Genomic DNA, 14,699 nt, shown 5'->3' with positions numbered 1-14,699 from the left:
GAGGATTATTTAGGAAACTAATGCTGTGTGGGAACATTTTACTTAATGAATCCTCCTACACCTAGAAAAAAGGTGTAGGATTTGCTTTGAAAAAACTGTCACTGAGTTACAAATAATTTATTTAATTAATTACACATTGAGTTAAACGTGAAATTTTGAAGTAGAAAGACTGCGAAAAATAACAACGAAATATATATATATATATATATATATATATATATATATATATATATATATATATATATATATATACATATATACATATATATACACACACACACACACACAGTGTAAATAGGCACTTAAAGTTTTTTACTTTAAGACTTTTTATTTTTGGGTGAACTATCACTTTAAGTGCCTATTTACACTGTGTGTGTGTGTGTGTGTGTGTGTGTATGTATATATATATATATATATATATATATATATATATATATATATATAATATATATATACACACACACACACACACACACACACACACACACACAGACAGACACACACACACACACACACAGTGTAAATAGGCACTTAAAGTGATAGTTCACCCAAAAATAAAAAGTCTGTCATCATTTACTCACCATCATGTCATCATGACTTTCTTACTTCTGTGGAAAGAAGATATTTTGAAGAATGTTTAAACCGTTTTTGCACAATGAAAGTCAATAGGAAGTCACTGTTATTTTAGACCCCATTGTCTTTCATTGTATGAACAAAAACATAGACACCTTCTTAAAAACATCTTCTTTTTTTGTGTCCCACAGAAGAAACAAAAAGTCAAATAGGTTTTAAAGGCATGAGGGTGAGTAAATAATGACATAATTTTCATTTTTAGGTCTTTATTTAAGAGAATTAATTAATTACAATATACAGGGTTCCCACAGTCAATGTTTTGATTTCCAGACCTGGAAAAGGCATGGGAATCAGGTGATGTGTGTGTGTTTTTTTTTTTTTTTTTTTTTTTTTTTTTTTATGTGTTTCATTGGAGTTTTTTTTTTTTTTTTTTTTTTGGATGGATGGAGGGAGGGTTGTCTTGTCACATTGACATTGAATTTGGGGTGGGACTTTTTGAAAACCATATTTTGTTAACCAAATGGAATAGCAAATGGGTTTTGTTAGACAATATAATCCTGACAATTTCTATAGTAAATATTATAGTAACAACAATTCTAGTTATGCACTACATATGGCATCACTCATTAAGCAATGTCCCAGTTAAACCAGATTCAAACCTCAGTAAAATGTTATCTTTTTGAAGACATTTGAACTTGAAAATTTCCCATCATTTCACTTCCTTAAGTTATTCTGTACTATTCTAAGACTGCTACATATGGGAAACTGCATACACAGTCTATACAGTTTCTAGAAAAGGCCCCAGCACTGTGTATAATTATACGTTGGATTATGGGTTTTCTTAGTACGCATTGTTCCTTTTTAGCATGTCAGTCATACACTAGTCATTTAGACGGTGAGCATTAACCACGCATCTTCTCAAACGAGGCTTCTCTTACTTTTGTAAGATTCAGAGTGAGACCATTAACACTTTAACTTTTCTTTGTATCTAGATGTGATATTAAAGGTGAAGCGTGTATTTTTGTCCCTCTACCCAGCACCAAACCAAATTGCAAAAAATAGTGCAGAAATTACACACTTCACCTTTCAATGTCTCCGGTGTGAAATCCATATAATTTCGTTCCCTCACCTCACCTTACCTCACAGGCTGTCATTGCCTTTACAGTATATACAGCTGAGATGACATGTTCAATGTTAGGGACAGACCACACGCTCACATAAGCTCTCTTCAACCTGTATTAACACAGTTTTGCATATGGACTAACAAAAAGAAACTGTCCAAACAAATGGCCTTTTCATTGGTGTAATCAGCAGAACAGCCTAAGGTCGGGAGATGAAGAGTAACCTCTCATTTGGATAACTGGTTTACGGTCATTTTTAAACAGGAAATGGGCTAAAAACATCTGGAAACTGTCGTATTTGTGAGATCATTATTAGTCCGCTGTATCGGCCAGGCTGAATAATTGGACATTATTTGGTCATTTCGAGATTATCTGCATAAGCTGAACAGAATGTTCTCTGTGTGTTGTGTTGATTCCAAACTCTACCAATAGCTTTGTTTATGTATAGTATTTTTTTTACTAGATTTTTGAGCAAAAATGGCATAAACTTCATTTAGTACACCTTATCATTATATCAGCCATCTTAACATTTTTAGATTTGTAAACTTTATATTTGTACGAAATGTAAGATTAAAGTTTTTTTTTTAAATCTATTAACTTAGGCCTACATTGAAAAAAAAATTAGAAATCAAAACTGACAGCAAATATTTTCATGCACGGTCTCGTCTTGCATCTATTTAAGCATATTTGCATTTTCACGCTGCATAAATATAGTGTGTGTGTTGTGTTGTGTGTTCATACATAACCAACAGAAAACAGCAAATGGTTTAAAAAAAAATAAAAAAATTCGGTCTGATGTTTCCTACAGGAATCGTGGATCTAGTTCAGGCACTTGCTTTCCTCATCTAGATTTTTTTTTAATTCTAACTAACTAATTTTCTTTTCTTTTAGGGCTCAACCAAATCCTCCAAGAGCATGGAGTCTCGACACAGGCCATCCAGGTGAGAGATGTCTTTGTCTTCATCAGAAATCAGTTTAGTCAATATCTCATGTGTGCTGCTTTAGTGAAATCACAAGGGATGAAGCATTCCTCAATCCAGCTCCGTTTGACATCTGACTCTGCTTGGATCAGTCTCACATTCTTTATAGCAGTTTATGAGTGCAAAGAATAAACAAGTTTTAAAACATCTACACAATCTCCGGGGATAAGTTATGATGTCCTAAAAGGGCTTCTCTCCCACATATATTAGATTAATAATGGCACTTTTATCTTGAGTGATCGCTTGCTATAGATACTGGTAGCAAAGGAGACACTGCCCACCCATGGAAAAAACAAATCCCTGTTATCATAGTTATACGCATTCATTTCTATCAGAATTTTGTTTAATATATTCAACAGAATTGGCTATCTTATAAACAAAAACACTCTAGAAAGCACTCTAGGATGCAAACCAAAAGATAAGATTATTCAAAACAAATGAAAGATTAGTCTCCAATTATATAACACTTGAGTTGATCTCAGATCCATTCCGATGGTCTTATGTCTCTCAGCTGTTGGGTGTGTTCATGCCAGGCTGTGAGAAGATGCTTTGTGAAATACATCACTACAAATAGCTCCCATTTCAGCTACCAAGGGGAATTTTTACTCTTTATTTACATGGGCAGCTATTTTATTTGTCTCTTGTTTTGGGAAACTGTCCATTTGGGCACAACCTTAAAACGAGACCCTTTGAGAACCCTTTGGTTCTGCCAAAAAGAGCATTCCTGTTTTGTTTTTACGGCAAGGTATTTTTCAATGGTAGATGGAGTTTGTGTGGTACTGTAGTTTAACTTATTTTGGAGAATGAATTGCACCCGCTGATAAGACTGTTTTATTTGCATGCACTATCTGTGTTATTTTAGCTGCCATTTAACTGCAAAACAGTTAACAGTACAAACATGCCCGTAGAATATATGAAAGGCATTTGAGATCCAGGCACATGAATCAGCTCTTTTTCCCTCATTTGATCATCACTTGATGAAGAACTTATTCCATTCTAAGTTGAAAATGTGCTTAAACTTTTGTTTTCAATTCCACAAAACAAATAGTTCAAACAAAAGCCTTTTTTTAAGCACTGTTTCACTGCATTTAGAACCTGGTTAAGATGGATTATGGTTAGTAGATTGTTTAAAAGTGAATGAGTGCACAAACCTTATGGGCTTTCAAAAGGATTGTGTGAAAAGGGGGGAATCCTTAACATTAAAGGATTGTTCAGAAATTGTTACGCCTTGTATTTTCCACACATTGAGATCATCCAGAGAGATCTCTTGAGAGATGTGCAATGTTGTGTGTGTTTTGCCAGACAGTATGGCGCAAGTACAATGTTTATATGTCTTGTACCATTCACAATCATGTGTTATTTACATTTGTTTCTCTGAAATGCACTGAATGCGAATCGCTTTTCGATTAAAATCAGCCGTAGAGAGATTTACATGATTTACTGTAGCTGCAATGCCCAGAAAACATGACGAAATCCAGATTTTCCTTATGCATAGCTTCGTTGCTAAACAAGGGCAAAAAATGGGCCTCACCAACAGGTATCTTTCCAAAAGCTACACAGCCTGAGTTCAAACACTAACCGTAATCTACTAAAGTTTTGCATGCTCAATAGTGAGCTGTCTTACTGTCTGCTTCCTACATCACTAAAGCACACAGGAAGCAAACTCATGCTTGATTTCAATAGAACTTTGATAGCATTTTTTTTAAATGAATTGTGAAAAACTAACTATAAGAATGAAAATGACCATACATAAAACCCATTTATTCATTTTATGACCCCTTCAGTTTTTTTTCACATTTTGTTATGTTGCTGCCTTATGTTAAACTGGTTTAAATTACTTTTTTTTTCTCCTTCAAATTAATCTACAATATACACTAATCTACACATACCCCATGATGACAAGGCAAAAAACAGATTTGTGATTACATTGCAAATGTATATATATAAAAAAAGAAGAATAAATTATATTGCATAAGTATTCATACCCTTTTCTGGGACACTTGAATTCTTAGCTTGGGAGAATTCCAATTTCACTTCGATTGGAGTTAAACTGTGGCAAATTCAACTGAAGAGATATTCAATTCACCTCTCTATAAAAGGTCTAACAGCTAAAAATGCATATCAGAGCAAAAACCAAGCCATGAGGTCAGAGGAACTGTCCATAGAGCTCAGAGACAGGATTGTGTCGAGACACAGATCTGGGGAAGACTACAAAAAAATCTGCTGTATTGAAGGTTCACAGAAGCATGTAGCCTCCATAATCCTTAATAAAAGAAGATTGGAACAACCAGGACTCTTCCTAGAGCTGAACTGAGCAATCGTTTGAGAAGGGCCTTGGTTAGAGTGGTGATCAAGAAGCTGATGGTCACTCTGGTTGAGCTCCATGGTTATAAATGGTGATGAGAGAAACTAAAATAAGGGCAAACATCACTGCAGCACTCCAGCGATCTGGGCTTTATGGCAGAATGGCCAGACTCAAACCTCTCCTCAGTTGAAAACATGAAAACCCACTTGGAATTTGCAAAAATGTATCTAAAGGACTCTTTCAGACTGTGCAAAACAAGATTATCTGGTCTGATGAACCTCATTTACAAGCATCATGTCCATCCCAACAGTAAAGTGTGGTGGTGTGCATCAGCGTTTTTTTTTTTTTTTTTTTTGCGGCAGGGACTGTTGAACTTGCTCAATGCAGTAATATATAGAGATATCCTTAAAGGAACACCACCGTTTTTTGAAATAGGGCTTATTCACCTTCTTTCCCACATTTAGATAGGTGGGCAAATGCATTTTTGTCTTAGTGCATGCATTGTTTTAGTTTGACAGGGTCGGCGTGAGCTTAGCTCAGCATAATGAATGGAATCCTTTGTTGCCAGCTAGCATGTCCTGAATAAAAGTGATATAAAAAAAAAAAAAACCCTACCTAATTACTTATTGTGGCCTGCGTATTCACAACAAGTACAAATAGCGATGCAGATTAACACTAGGCGATTTCCTAGGCAGATATTGACTTATATATTAAGGACTATATTAGGGGGAAGCACAGGCGAAGCACTGCTACTTGGGCGTGATATCTCTGCGCCCAAGTAGCAGTGCTTCGCCTGTGCTTCCCCCTAATATAGTCCCAAGTCAAAATCTGCATAGGAAATCGCCTTGTGTTAATCTGCATCGCTATTTGTACTTGTTGTGAATACGCAGGCCACAAGAAGTAATTAGGTGGGGTTTTTTTTATATTGTATATCACTTTTACTCAGGACATGCTAGCTGGCAACAAAGGATTCCATTCATTATGCTAAGCTAAGCTAGCGCCAACCCTGTCAAACTAAAACAATGCATGCACTGAGACAAAAATGCATTTGCCCACCTATCTAAATGTAGGAAAGAAGGTGAATAAGCCCTATTTCAAAAAACGGTGGAGTGTTCCTTTAATGAAACCTGGTCCAGAGCATTCAGAAACTTGGACTGGGCAACAGGACAATGACCCTAAGCACATACTGTAGCTAAGACAATGCAAGAGTGGCTTATTTACGCTGTAGCTCATTTACACTTCGCTTTGCTTCGTAGACAAAGTCTGGCATGGCATAATTGAAAAGTGTCTGAAGTTTAAAATCATTGGTTACCCGTAAGCCAATCACATAACGTTTGGTTATGACGTGTATGCGCTGGCTCAGCCGCATCTAACTTCCACTGTAAACACATGTATGATGCGAAAACAAAACCATCGAGCAAAATACCGGAGTGAACATGGCTGTGAACGACTTTTGCAGATTATGTGAAGTAAATCTACGCATCCACGGTACAATCAGCGTCTACGTCACGGCTCTCAGCCCGCCCTCTGTTCGTTGATTGGCCGGCTGTTTTCAGGCCGGAGGAAAACTGATAGACAGGTCGCTATCTCAGACTGAGTACTGAAGCGAACTGAAATTGAGCGGAAGTACGAAGTCTGACGTAGTCAGGCTAGCAGATTGATGTGAATTAATTTAAATTAATTTAACATAAGGCAGCCACATAACAATATGTGAAAAAATTAAGGGGTTTGAATACTTTCGTAAGCCACTGTACTGCATATACCAGAATGCATTTTGACATGCTCAATGTATGAAAAAATATTGCATTCAATTGTGTGTGTGTATGTGTGTGCGTGTGTGTGCATGTGTGTATGTGTGTGTGTGATTCATTCTCTATGATATAGAACCCAATATTTTTTTCATATTTTTAACCAATTTTTTTTAAGCTAGTCACAATGCATTCTGGGATTCTCCAAAAAGAGAATTTTCAGTTTGGGAGCACACCAAAATGCTGCCTACTTAGGAAGCTTACTACAGTAGGTTTTGGAACGGAGCACTGGATTTAAAGATGGCCGTCTTCCTGCTGTACTTCTCTCTGATTGCCTTGAAATCCAGACCTGAGGAGAGAGTGAGGTCAGAGATGGGGGTCTGATTGTGGTTACATCCTTGGCAGACCTACGCCTCACCAGTGACCAAATTGTTTTCTTTTGTCTGCCCTGCTGCACACACGGAATGCAGGATATTTTCATATCTCGTTTGTTTATCTCTGCGATCAATCTTTCCCCACTATATTTTATTCAAACCATACTGAACATCAGATATGTGTTTAATAGACTGTTCAGCGCTGACATGTTTGAGGTGAGGCATTCTTCTGAAAAAACATGGTGATTTCATGATGCCTGTGAGACACAAGACTGTGCTTTAGTGAATGTTGTGAATTGCCTTTGTTGCGCACCGAAAAAAGCAAATGATTTGCTGTAGACATGCATTGTTATTGCTAATGTTCTCTTACCGTTATCTGGTCTTCTAATTTTTGCAGGAGTTTGAGTTTGATCCAGGCCATGGAGGAAAACTATGAGGTGGACCTGGTCTACATTACAGAACGCATCATTTCTGTGACCTTCCCCAGTAATGTAGAAGAACCGAGCTACAGCGCTAACATAAAGGAGGTGGCCACCATGCTACGCTCTAAACATGGTGACAACTACTTGGTGAGACATCAAAACTCAATAGCCTTGAGGGTTACACTTTATTTCGATTAGTCCACTTTAGACATTATTATTTATATTATTTTTACAGCTCTTTAACCTCAGTGAAAAGCGATATGATATCTCCAAGCTGAATCCCAAAGTAAGTAGAGTTTACTGTTTTATGTTATCTAATGTAGAGATGTTGGTTCCTTTTGGTCTTACTTATGCTGTTGTGTGTTTGTTTGCGCGAGGTGTTGGATTTTGGCTGGCCGGACCATCACGCTCCAGCTCTGGATAAGATCTGCAGCATCTGCAAAGCCATGGACACTTGGATGAATGCTGACAGTCACAATGTGGTGGTCTTACACAATAAGGTACTGTTTTAGTTGTTGCTCTCAGCATGTAATTAAAAAAACACAGTGAGCTGGATTTGAAGGCATTATAAATGCACTAATGATTTGAAGGCTCTTCCAAAGATATATGCAACAGGCAATGCCCATAATGCACTGTAACAAAATCTATTCAAGGTGTTTACCAATGCAAAAGAATTGCAGTTATTGATGTAATTGTAAATCTAGTAATCTAATGATTACGTATACACTGCCCGGTCAAAAAAATAAAAAGTTGCTTGCATTGTCAATACAAGATCTTGATCAAAAATTGATGCACCTCTTAATGGAAATAAATGTTGTGATGTTATTTCCATCAAGAGGTGCATACATTTTTTTATTCAAGATCTTGTATTGACAATGCAAGAGAACCGATCAATTAGGGTTAGAAGAACTGTTGCCAAACATATAACAGGCTTGAAATATAATGGCCTAATCACAGCAATAATGGTCCAATCATAGACTCTAAAGCATTTGTCTATTTAAATCCAAACAGCGATTTGGAATATATATATATATATTTTTTTTTTTTGGCCGGACAGTGTATGGGTGTGTGTGTGTGTGTGTGTGTGTGTCTATCATTTAATACTGATTTGAAAAGAAAAAATGAAATGTGTATTACTGTTTGTTACATGTTTTAATGCATATTAAAGTATTGTTTTGTTAGCTTAGCTTAATGCTTACTTGTTATTGATATCTATTGTGATTTGAGTCTCACAAGGTATCATGAGAGTTTTGATGCTCCTTCAATAGCCAGCAAGGAAGCTCAATAGGTTTTGAAACTGATGTTTGCATAGTAGTTTTCTCTCTGCACAGTAGGCCTATAGTTACTGTAAATAGTACCCATAGTGCTTTGTCAGTAGATGGCGTTCTCATGCTACTCCTAATAAACCTGGGGTGGTGTGCGCCCAAAGGTTATGGTGGTCTGAACAGTGAGATTTATGAAGCAATTGCAAAGTCTTTACATGAGAAAACATGACTGAATTTACTTGTAAAGTTAGTACTTCGCCATTGTTTTGAAAGCCTTTGCCTGACCCAGTCTTGAGGTTCAAGCTAATCTGTTTTCTTAAACAATTCATTTGAATTTACTCTTTCATCACCCTCTGATTTGGTTAAGTCACATTGCTGGTTACCACTTATAAACATTAGAATGATGACAATGCGTTTTGAAGTTAGATTGTAAAATGTTGTTTTTGAGGATAGCGGTATTGTTAAATGCCTCTCTAATGAAAGGGATTCTGTCTGTGAGTATAAACGTCAGAAACCAGCCTCTTGTGGAGTTTGTGGGTTATCTTCTACACCACTGGTTCTCAGTGAGTCGCAGGTCTATCCTGAAATGGTCTAGTGCACACGTTCAGAAATCCATTTCACTGTATTTACACTTGATTTCAAATACACCCGACTCTTTCCACACCCTCAAAGTGCATCTTACCCCTTACTATCCATAAAGCGCCTCATGAGAGCTTTCTCAGTGGCCTAAGAAGTGGAACACTGCCTAGAGAGGTTGTGATCTGGATTTATAAAGGGCCAGAAATGTCATAAACACAAATATGCTGCCTTTTTAACAAGAAACCATAAACATTGTATTGTTATGGCAACCTGTGTTGTTCTTCGTAACAGTGGAAAGACAAGGTGATGGCTTGATGGTGGAAATGTGCACTCATTCAGAAAGAGCACAACTGTGTTCAGAATGACTCAAACCATAGATGAAATACTTTGTTGTATTTCTGTCATGGACTTTGCTGTCATGGTTTTTTTGGGTCATTCATGCTGCTCTGATGTACCTTTTGTATTTATTAGTGTTTTGAATACATTTTAATTTTTCATATTTTCCATTTTCATTTTAGTAATTGTGTGTGTGTGAGTGCGCCTGTTTTCTTGACAGTATTTCCATGTTAGAATTTCACTATAATTAAATATAAACAAACTAATATGACTTCCATCAAAAAAAAAAAAAAAAAAAAAAAAAACGTGTGTTAAATATTCTAAATATTTAGATGTACAGTATATGATGTAGACATGAAATAATGTACTGCATTATTTGATAATCCCCTCTGCTTCTCTTCATGCAGGGAAACCGAGGTCGAACAGGGGTGGTTGTGGCTGCGTACATGCATTACAGCAACATATCGGCGAGGTAAGACATGCAGACTTCGTACTGTCTGTGTTTATTGAGTTAAAGATGCTCCTCTGAACACTTATTATGGAAAGACCTTAATCCCACATCACAAGACTGGCCACACGTTAGGTTAGGTAACACATGAGCGGGGGGGGGCGGCGGGAAAAACAACTGGCAAAACGCATCACTTTACAAAGGAGGATTTGTCTCAAGACTCAAATTAAGTGCTGATCAAATTCATCTCTAATGCAAAAAGTGCTATTTTTATGAACAGAAAGCTTCCAGTAAATTCAAGAAGCAGATTTAGATACGTTTACTGGAAAACTACACAAAGATGCTCATTAAGAATATGTGTTGGAGAAATTTCCCCAAACGTGTTTCCTGTGCCTCTGCAGTGCGGACCAGGCTCTGGACAGGTTTGCCATGAAGAGGTTTTATGAAGATAAAGTGCTTCCTGTGGGTCAGCCCTCCCAGAGAAGGTCAGTTGTGCATTGTTTTCCCCATCTGACCTCTTATCTTTGTGCTTTATGAGTTTGACCCTCATTGTGAGCATTCAGTTTCAGCCATTGTTCAAATTTATGATCTTCACCTCCAGATAACGGTGCCCCAATCATGCAAACGATGTTTGTGGAGTTTTGTTAGGTTAAGTTGGGTAATGTGTTGTTTACCTAACCATACCATATGGCAGTGTGGTGTGTCCTTAAAATGAGAAGGAAAAAAAATAAAATTACGTAATCTCTTTCTGAGGATCATATCTGATATTGCCCCATTACCGCCACTATCATTCTGTATAAGCAAATGACATATCTCTCACTACAACCAGGTCTCAGATCAGATGTGCTCAAACTATTGCTGCAGTTGCAATCCAATTCACTGTGATTGCTAATAGTGAAAAAATATGCTACCATTCAAAAGTTTGGGGTCAGCAAGATTTCGTTTTTAAAGAAATGAATACTTTTACAAGGGCGCAGTTTGATCGAAAGTGACAGTAAAGATTTAAAATACAGATTAAAATGCTGTATTTAAGAATCCTGAAAAACTATCACAATTTCCACAAAATTAAGCTGCATAAATGTTTTCAACATTGATAATAATAATGAGAAATGTTTCTTGAGCAGCAAATCAGCATATTAGAATGATTTCTGAAGGATCATGTGACACTGAAGACTGGAGTAATGATGCTGAAAATTCAGCTTTGCACCACAGATATAAATGACATATTAAAATAGGAAAACAATTGTTTTAAGTTGTAATAATGTTTCAAAATATTGCTGTTTTACTGTATTTTTGATCAAATAAATGCAGCCTGGGTGAGCAGAAGAGACTTATTTTAATAACTTTATACAATCTAACTCACCCCAAACTTTTGAATGGTGTGTTTGTATGCATATGTACACCAAATGCATCCTCATTTCTTAAATGCTTAAATCATCATAATCACATACCAGCTGTGGAAGATTTGTGTGTGTGAATTCCTACACTGCAAAAAAAAAAAAAGAAGCTTTTCTTACTTAGTATTTTTGTCTTGTTTCCAGTCCAAATATCAAAAAAAAATTCTTAAATCAAGATGCATTTACTAAAGTAGTAAAATGCCATAAGATATTAGGTGTTGTTTTCTGGGGAAATAAATCAAAATTAAGTGAGTTTTAGCTTAAAACAAGCAAAATTATCTGTCCACTGGGTAAGAAAAATAATCTTGTTTCTGTTTGAAACAAGAAAAAAAAAATTTCTTACCCCATGAACAGATAAGTTTGCTTGTTTTAAGCAAAAACTTCCCCCAGAAAACAAGACATAATATCTTATCTAATTTTACTTATCTAGTAAATGCATCTTGCTTTACAAATTTTTTGATATCTGGACTGGAAACCAGACAAACATACTAAGTAAGAAAAGCATTTTTTGCAGTGTATATGATTATTTTGCAAATATATTCTGAAGAGACAGTGGAAAGCCATGTTTGGGATGTCGGCCCTTTGGGTTATTATTTCCTGCGTTATAATTAAACAGAAGTGGTTGCCAGTTCTGCTACTTAGCTTTAAATGTACAGTGGAGCCCAAAAAATCAAGACTAAACTTGGTTGTTTTATTATTTTTAAACATTTATACTAGAGGTGGGCATAGATTAATTTTTTTAATCTAGATTAATCTAGAAATTAATCTAGATTAATCTAGATTAAAATGGCTCATTTGAATTCTGCCGAAGGCATTCAGAATATGTGTGCTACCCAAATAATGACTATAAAAGTAAGTCTTTGAGAACGGGTTTCTCAAGCCAGGTGGCGCATTAGACCAGGGGCTCATCTCCTGTTTCCAAAATGCATCACAAACTGCTTGAGAAAGCTGTTATACTCATAGACTGTAAAAGGTTACTACTGTACTGTTACCGTCCGTAGGCAACATTAGGTAGGCCTATGTTATTATCAACTACTATAGGCTATCAATTAGGGATGGGCGATATGGCCTAAAATCTATATTGTGATATACATTGCAGCCTCTTGCAATAACGATATACAGTATATTATAATAAAACCATTTCAGAACAGATTACACAGACCCATGCTAAACAACTGCTAAATGTATTTTTTTTTAAAGGGTGTATGTAGTTTTGAGAACATATATTGTGCAAAACTGTAAGTATACAACATAATTTTGCAGATAAATAAAATGTAAGTACACTAGCTGCAGAGACTTAAGTAAGGTCTAATGTTTATTATGGCTTGGAGCTTATGAAACCCCAAATTTAAAATTAAAATATTGTCTAAATGATGTCTTTTCAGTTAAAAAGAAACACAACAACGATTCTTAAAATTGAGATTATGTGCTACACCACTAAGATATATTGGAATGGGAATAATACGCGCGCGCTGGTATTCAGTGATATCATGTTTCGTTTTGAATTTGAGGTGGTAGAACGGATTAGTCGTGTGTTAACTTACCGAACTGTTACCCCACACACTCTGTATATAGTTTGCTGCTGCTCGTCTGATGGCTTAAACCCGAACCAAGTCCAAATAATGGATGTTGCACCGATCTTTTTCACCAGCTTTCACTTTCAGCCGTGTTTACTTAAGATGACGACGAATATGCGTTACAGCCGGGTTTACCTCGCGGCCGCGGGTAGATTGCGTCATCATAGCTTGTGTAGTATAGAGCCATCTCCCAACCCAACTTGGAGAATAGATTAACGGCGATATTTTTTTTATCGCGCGATAAGAGTCTCGCGTTAACGCAGCACGTTAACGCCGATAACGGCCCACCACTAATTTATACACAAGAATAGTTATGACTTGCATGAAAATCTATATTTCAGATACCTCATTGTTTCTAGGTCATTAATGAAAGGGCTCCTATTATGCGTTTTTTTAATTTTCAACTTTCTTTAGTGTGTAATGTTGCTGTTTGAGCATGAAGCTCTGCAAAGTCACTCCAAAGGGAGTTATTCTCTATATCAGTAAACACTGAAACACCTCGATTGTTTTCTTCCAGGAATACGTCACAATATTCCTCATTCCTGCCAAAGGCATACGCAAAAAGAAAGGGGGCGACGCCAGGTTGAGTTGCATTAGTAGTGTTTTGAAACTCATGGTTACGGTAAGGGGCGTGACATTTTACCAAGCAAGCTTGAAGCAGTTAACCAATCACAACACACTGGGCCAGCCGACCAATCACATTGCACTTTACGAAAGGAGTGGATAAACAGAGGAAACTAAACAGAGTGTTACTGAAAGACTAAGAAGAGAGGTGCTGCAACAATGTAAAATATGTGAAAAATTATGAATGATGAAAACCTATTCTAGTAGACCCCAAAAACAAAATCAAGACTTTGAAAAAGGGCATAATAGGTCTCATTTAAATAAGTAAAATGAGGGGTATTGATCATGTGACGTGAACAGATGTTCTTGCTGTTCTCTGGAACATCTCAAAATTATGCTGGAGAACATGAATTATAGGTTTTGGTCATGTCAGCTCCATTGCTTTCCAGCCTTTCACTCAGATTGCAATGGTGATTATATATTTTGCAACAAAAATTTTATATTACAGAAAATAATGTTTTTCCACTTGTAGTTTCAATGATTTTTGGACCCCAATTTACAGTTGCGCTGATAAACGTGTACATGCACTTTGTGCTGGAGCACATGCCTCTACACACACCCATTTATGCCTCATAAGGGAACACTTGGCCCTGGATGTGCTGCTTTTACAGAATCAAGCATTCCATCTGTATATGGAAGCACTGGCACTTCAGGCTTCATTAAAACTAGATTTCATTGGGGCACATACTTGTGCTCCCTTCATGGAAAATGGAAAAGCAGAGTCATGGTAAGAGCTTGCTCCAGGACGAAAGAAGAAGCTTGTGATTTCTGGAATAGAGGGGCCCTGGAACAACTGAATGTTCATGGGAAACCAGGCCTCGGGCGATCTGCCAGGGAGATGCAGAAACACTGGTCACTGTCCCTCTCCAGAGACACAACCTCAACGTTCAAGAAGAAAAATGCTTTTTCCTGTTTATAAAGCCTAACATCTGTGCTAAGGGTTCGGAAAC

At 36.7% G+C, this 14,699-nt stretch overlaps 1 protein-coding gene across 5 annotated transcripts in view; it reads left to right on the top strand.

The window, feature by feature from the left end:
• The window catches only part of tns1b (tensin 1b), a 238,213-nt gene that overhangs the window by 159,753 nt on the left and 63,761 nt on the right, over window positions 1-14,699 (top strand). For all 5 annotated transcript variants that reach the window (XM_082174596.1, XM_082174592.1, XM_082174593.1 and 2 more), the window contains 6 exons: window positions 2,586-2,635; window positions 7,499-7,670; window positions 7,759-7,809; window positions 7,901-8,023; window positions 10,111-10,175; window positions 10,553-10,636. In XM_082174596.1, the coding sequence (XP_082030722.1) occupies window positions 2,586-2,635; window positions 7,499-7,670; window positions 7,759-7,809; window positions 7,901-8,023; window positions 10,111-10,175; window positions 10,553-10,636 (545 nt within the window). The remainder of the gene's footprint in view (window positions 1-2,585; window positions 2,636-7,498; window positions 7,671-7,758; window positions 7,810-7,900; window positions 8,024-10,110; window positions 10,176-10,552; window positions 10,637-14,699) is intronic.

This window comes from Leuciscus leuciscus, assembly GCF_965113295.1.
Source record: "Leuciscus leuciscus genome assembly, chromosome: 7".
NCBI lineage: Eukaryota > Metazoa > Chordata > Actinopteri > Cypriniformes > Leuciscidae > Leuciscus > Leuciscus leuciscus.
The sequence above is the reverse complement of the archived record's forward strand: the minus strand, read 5'-3'. Positions and strand labels throughout refer to the sequence as shown.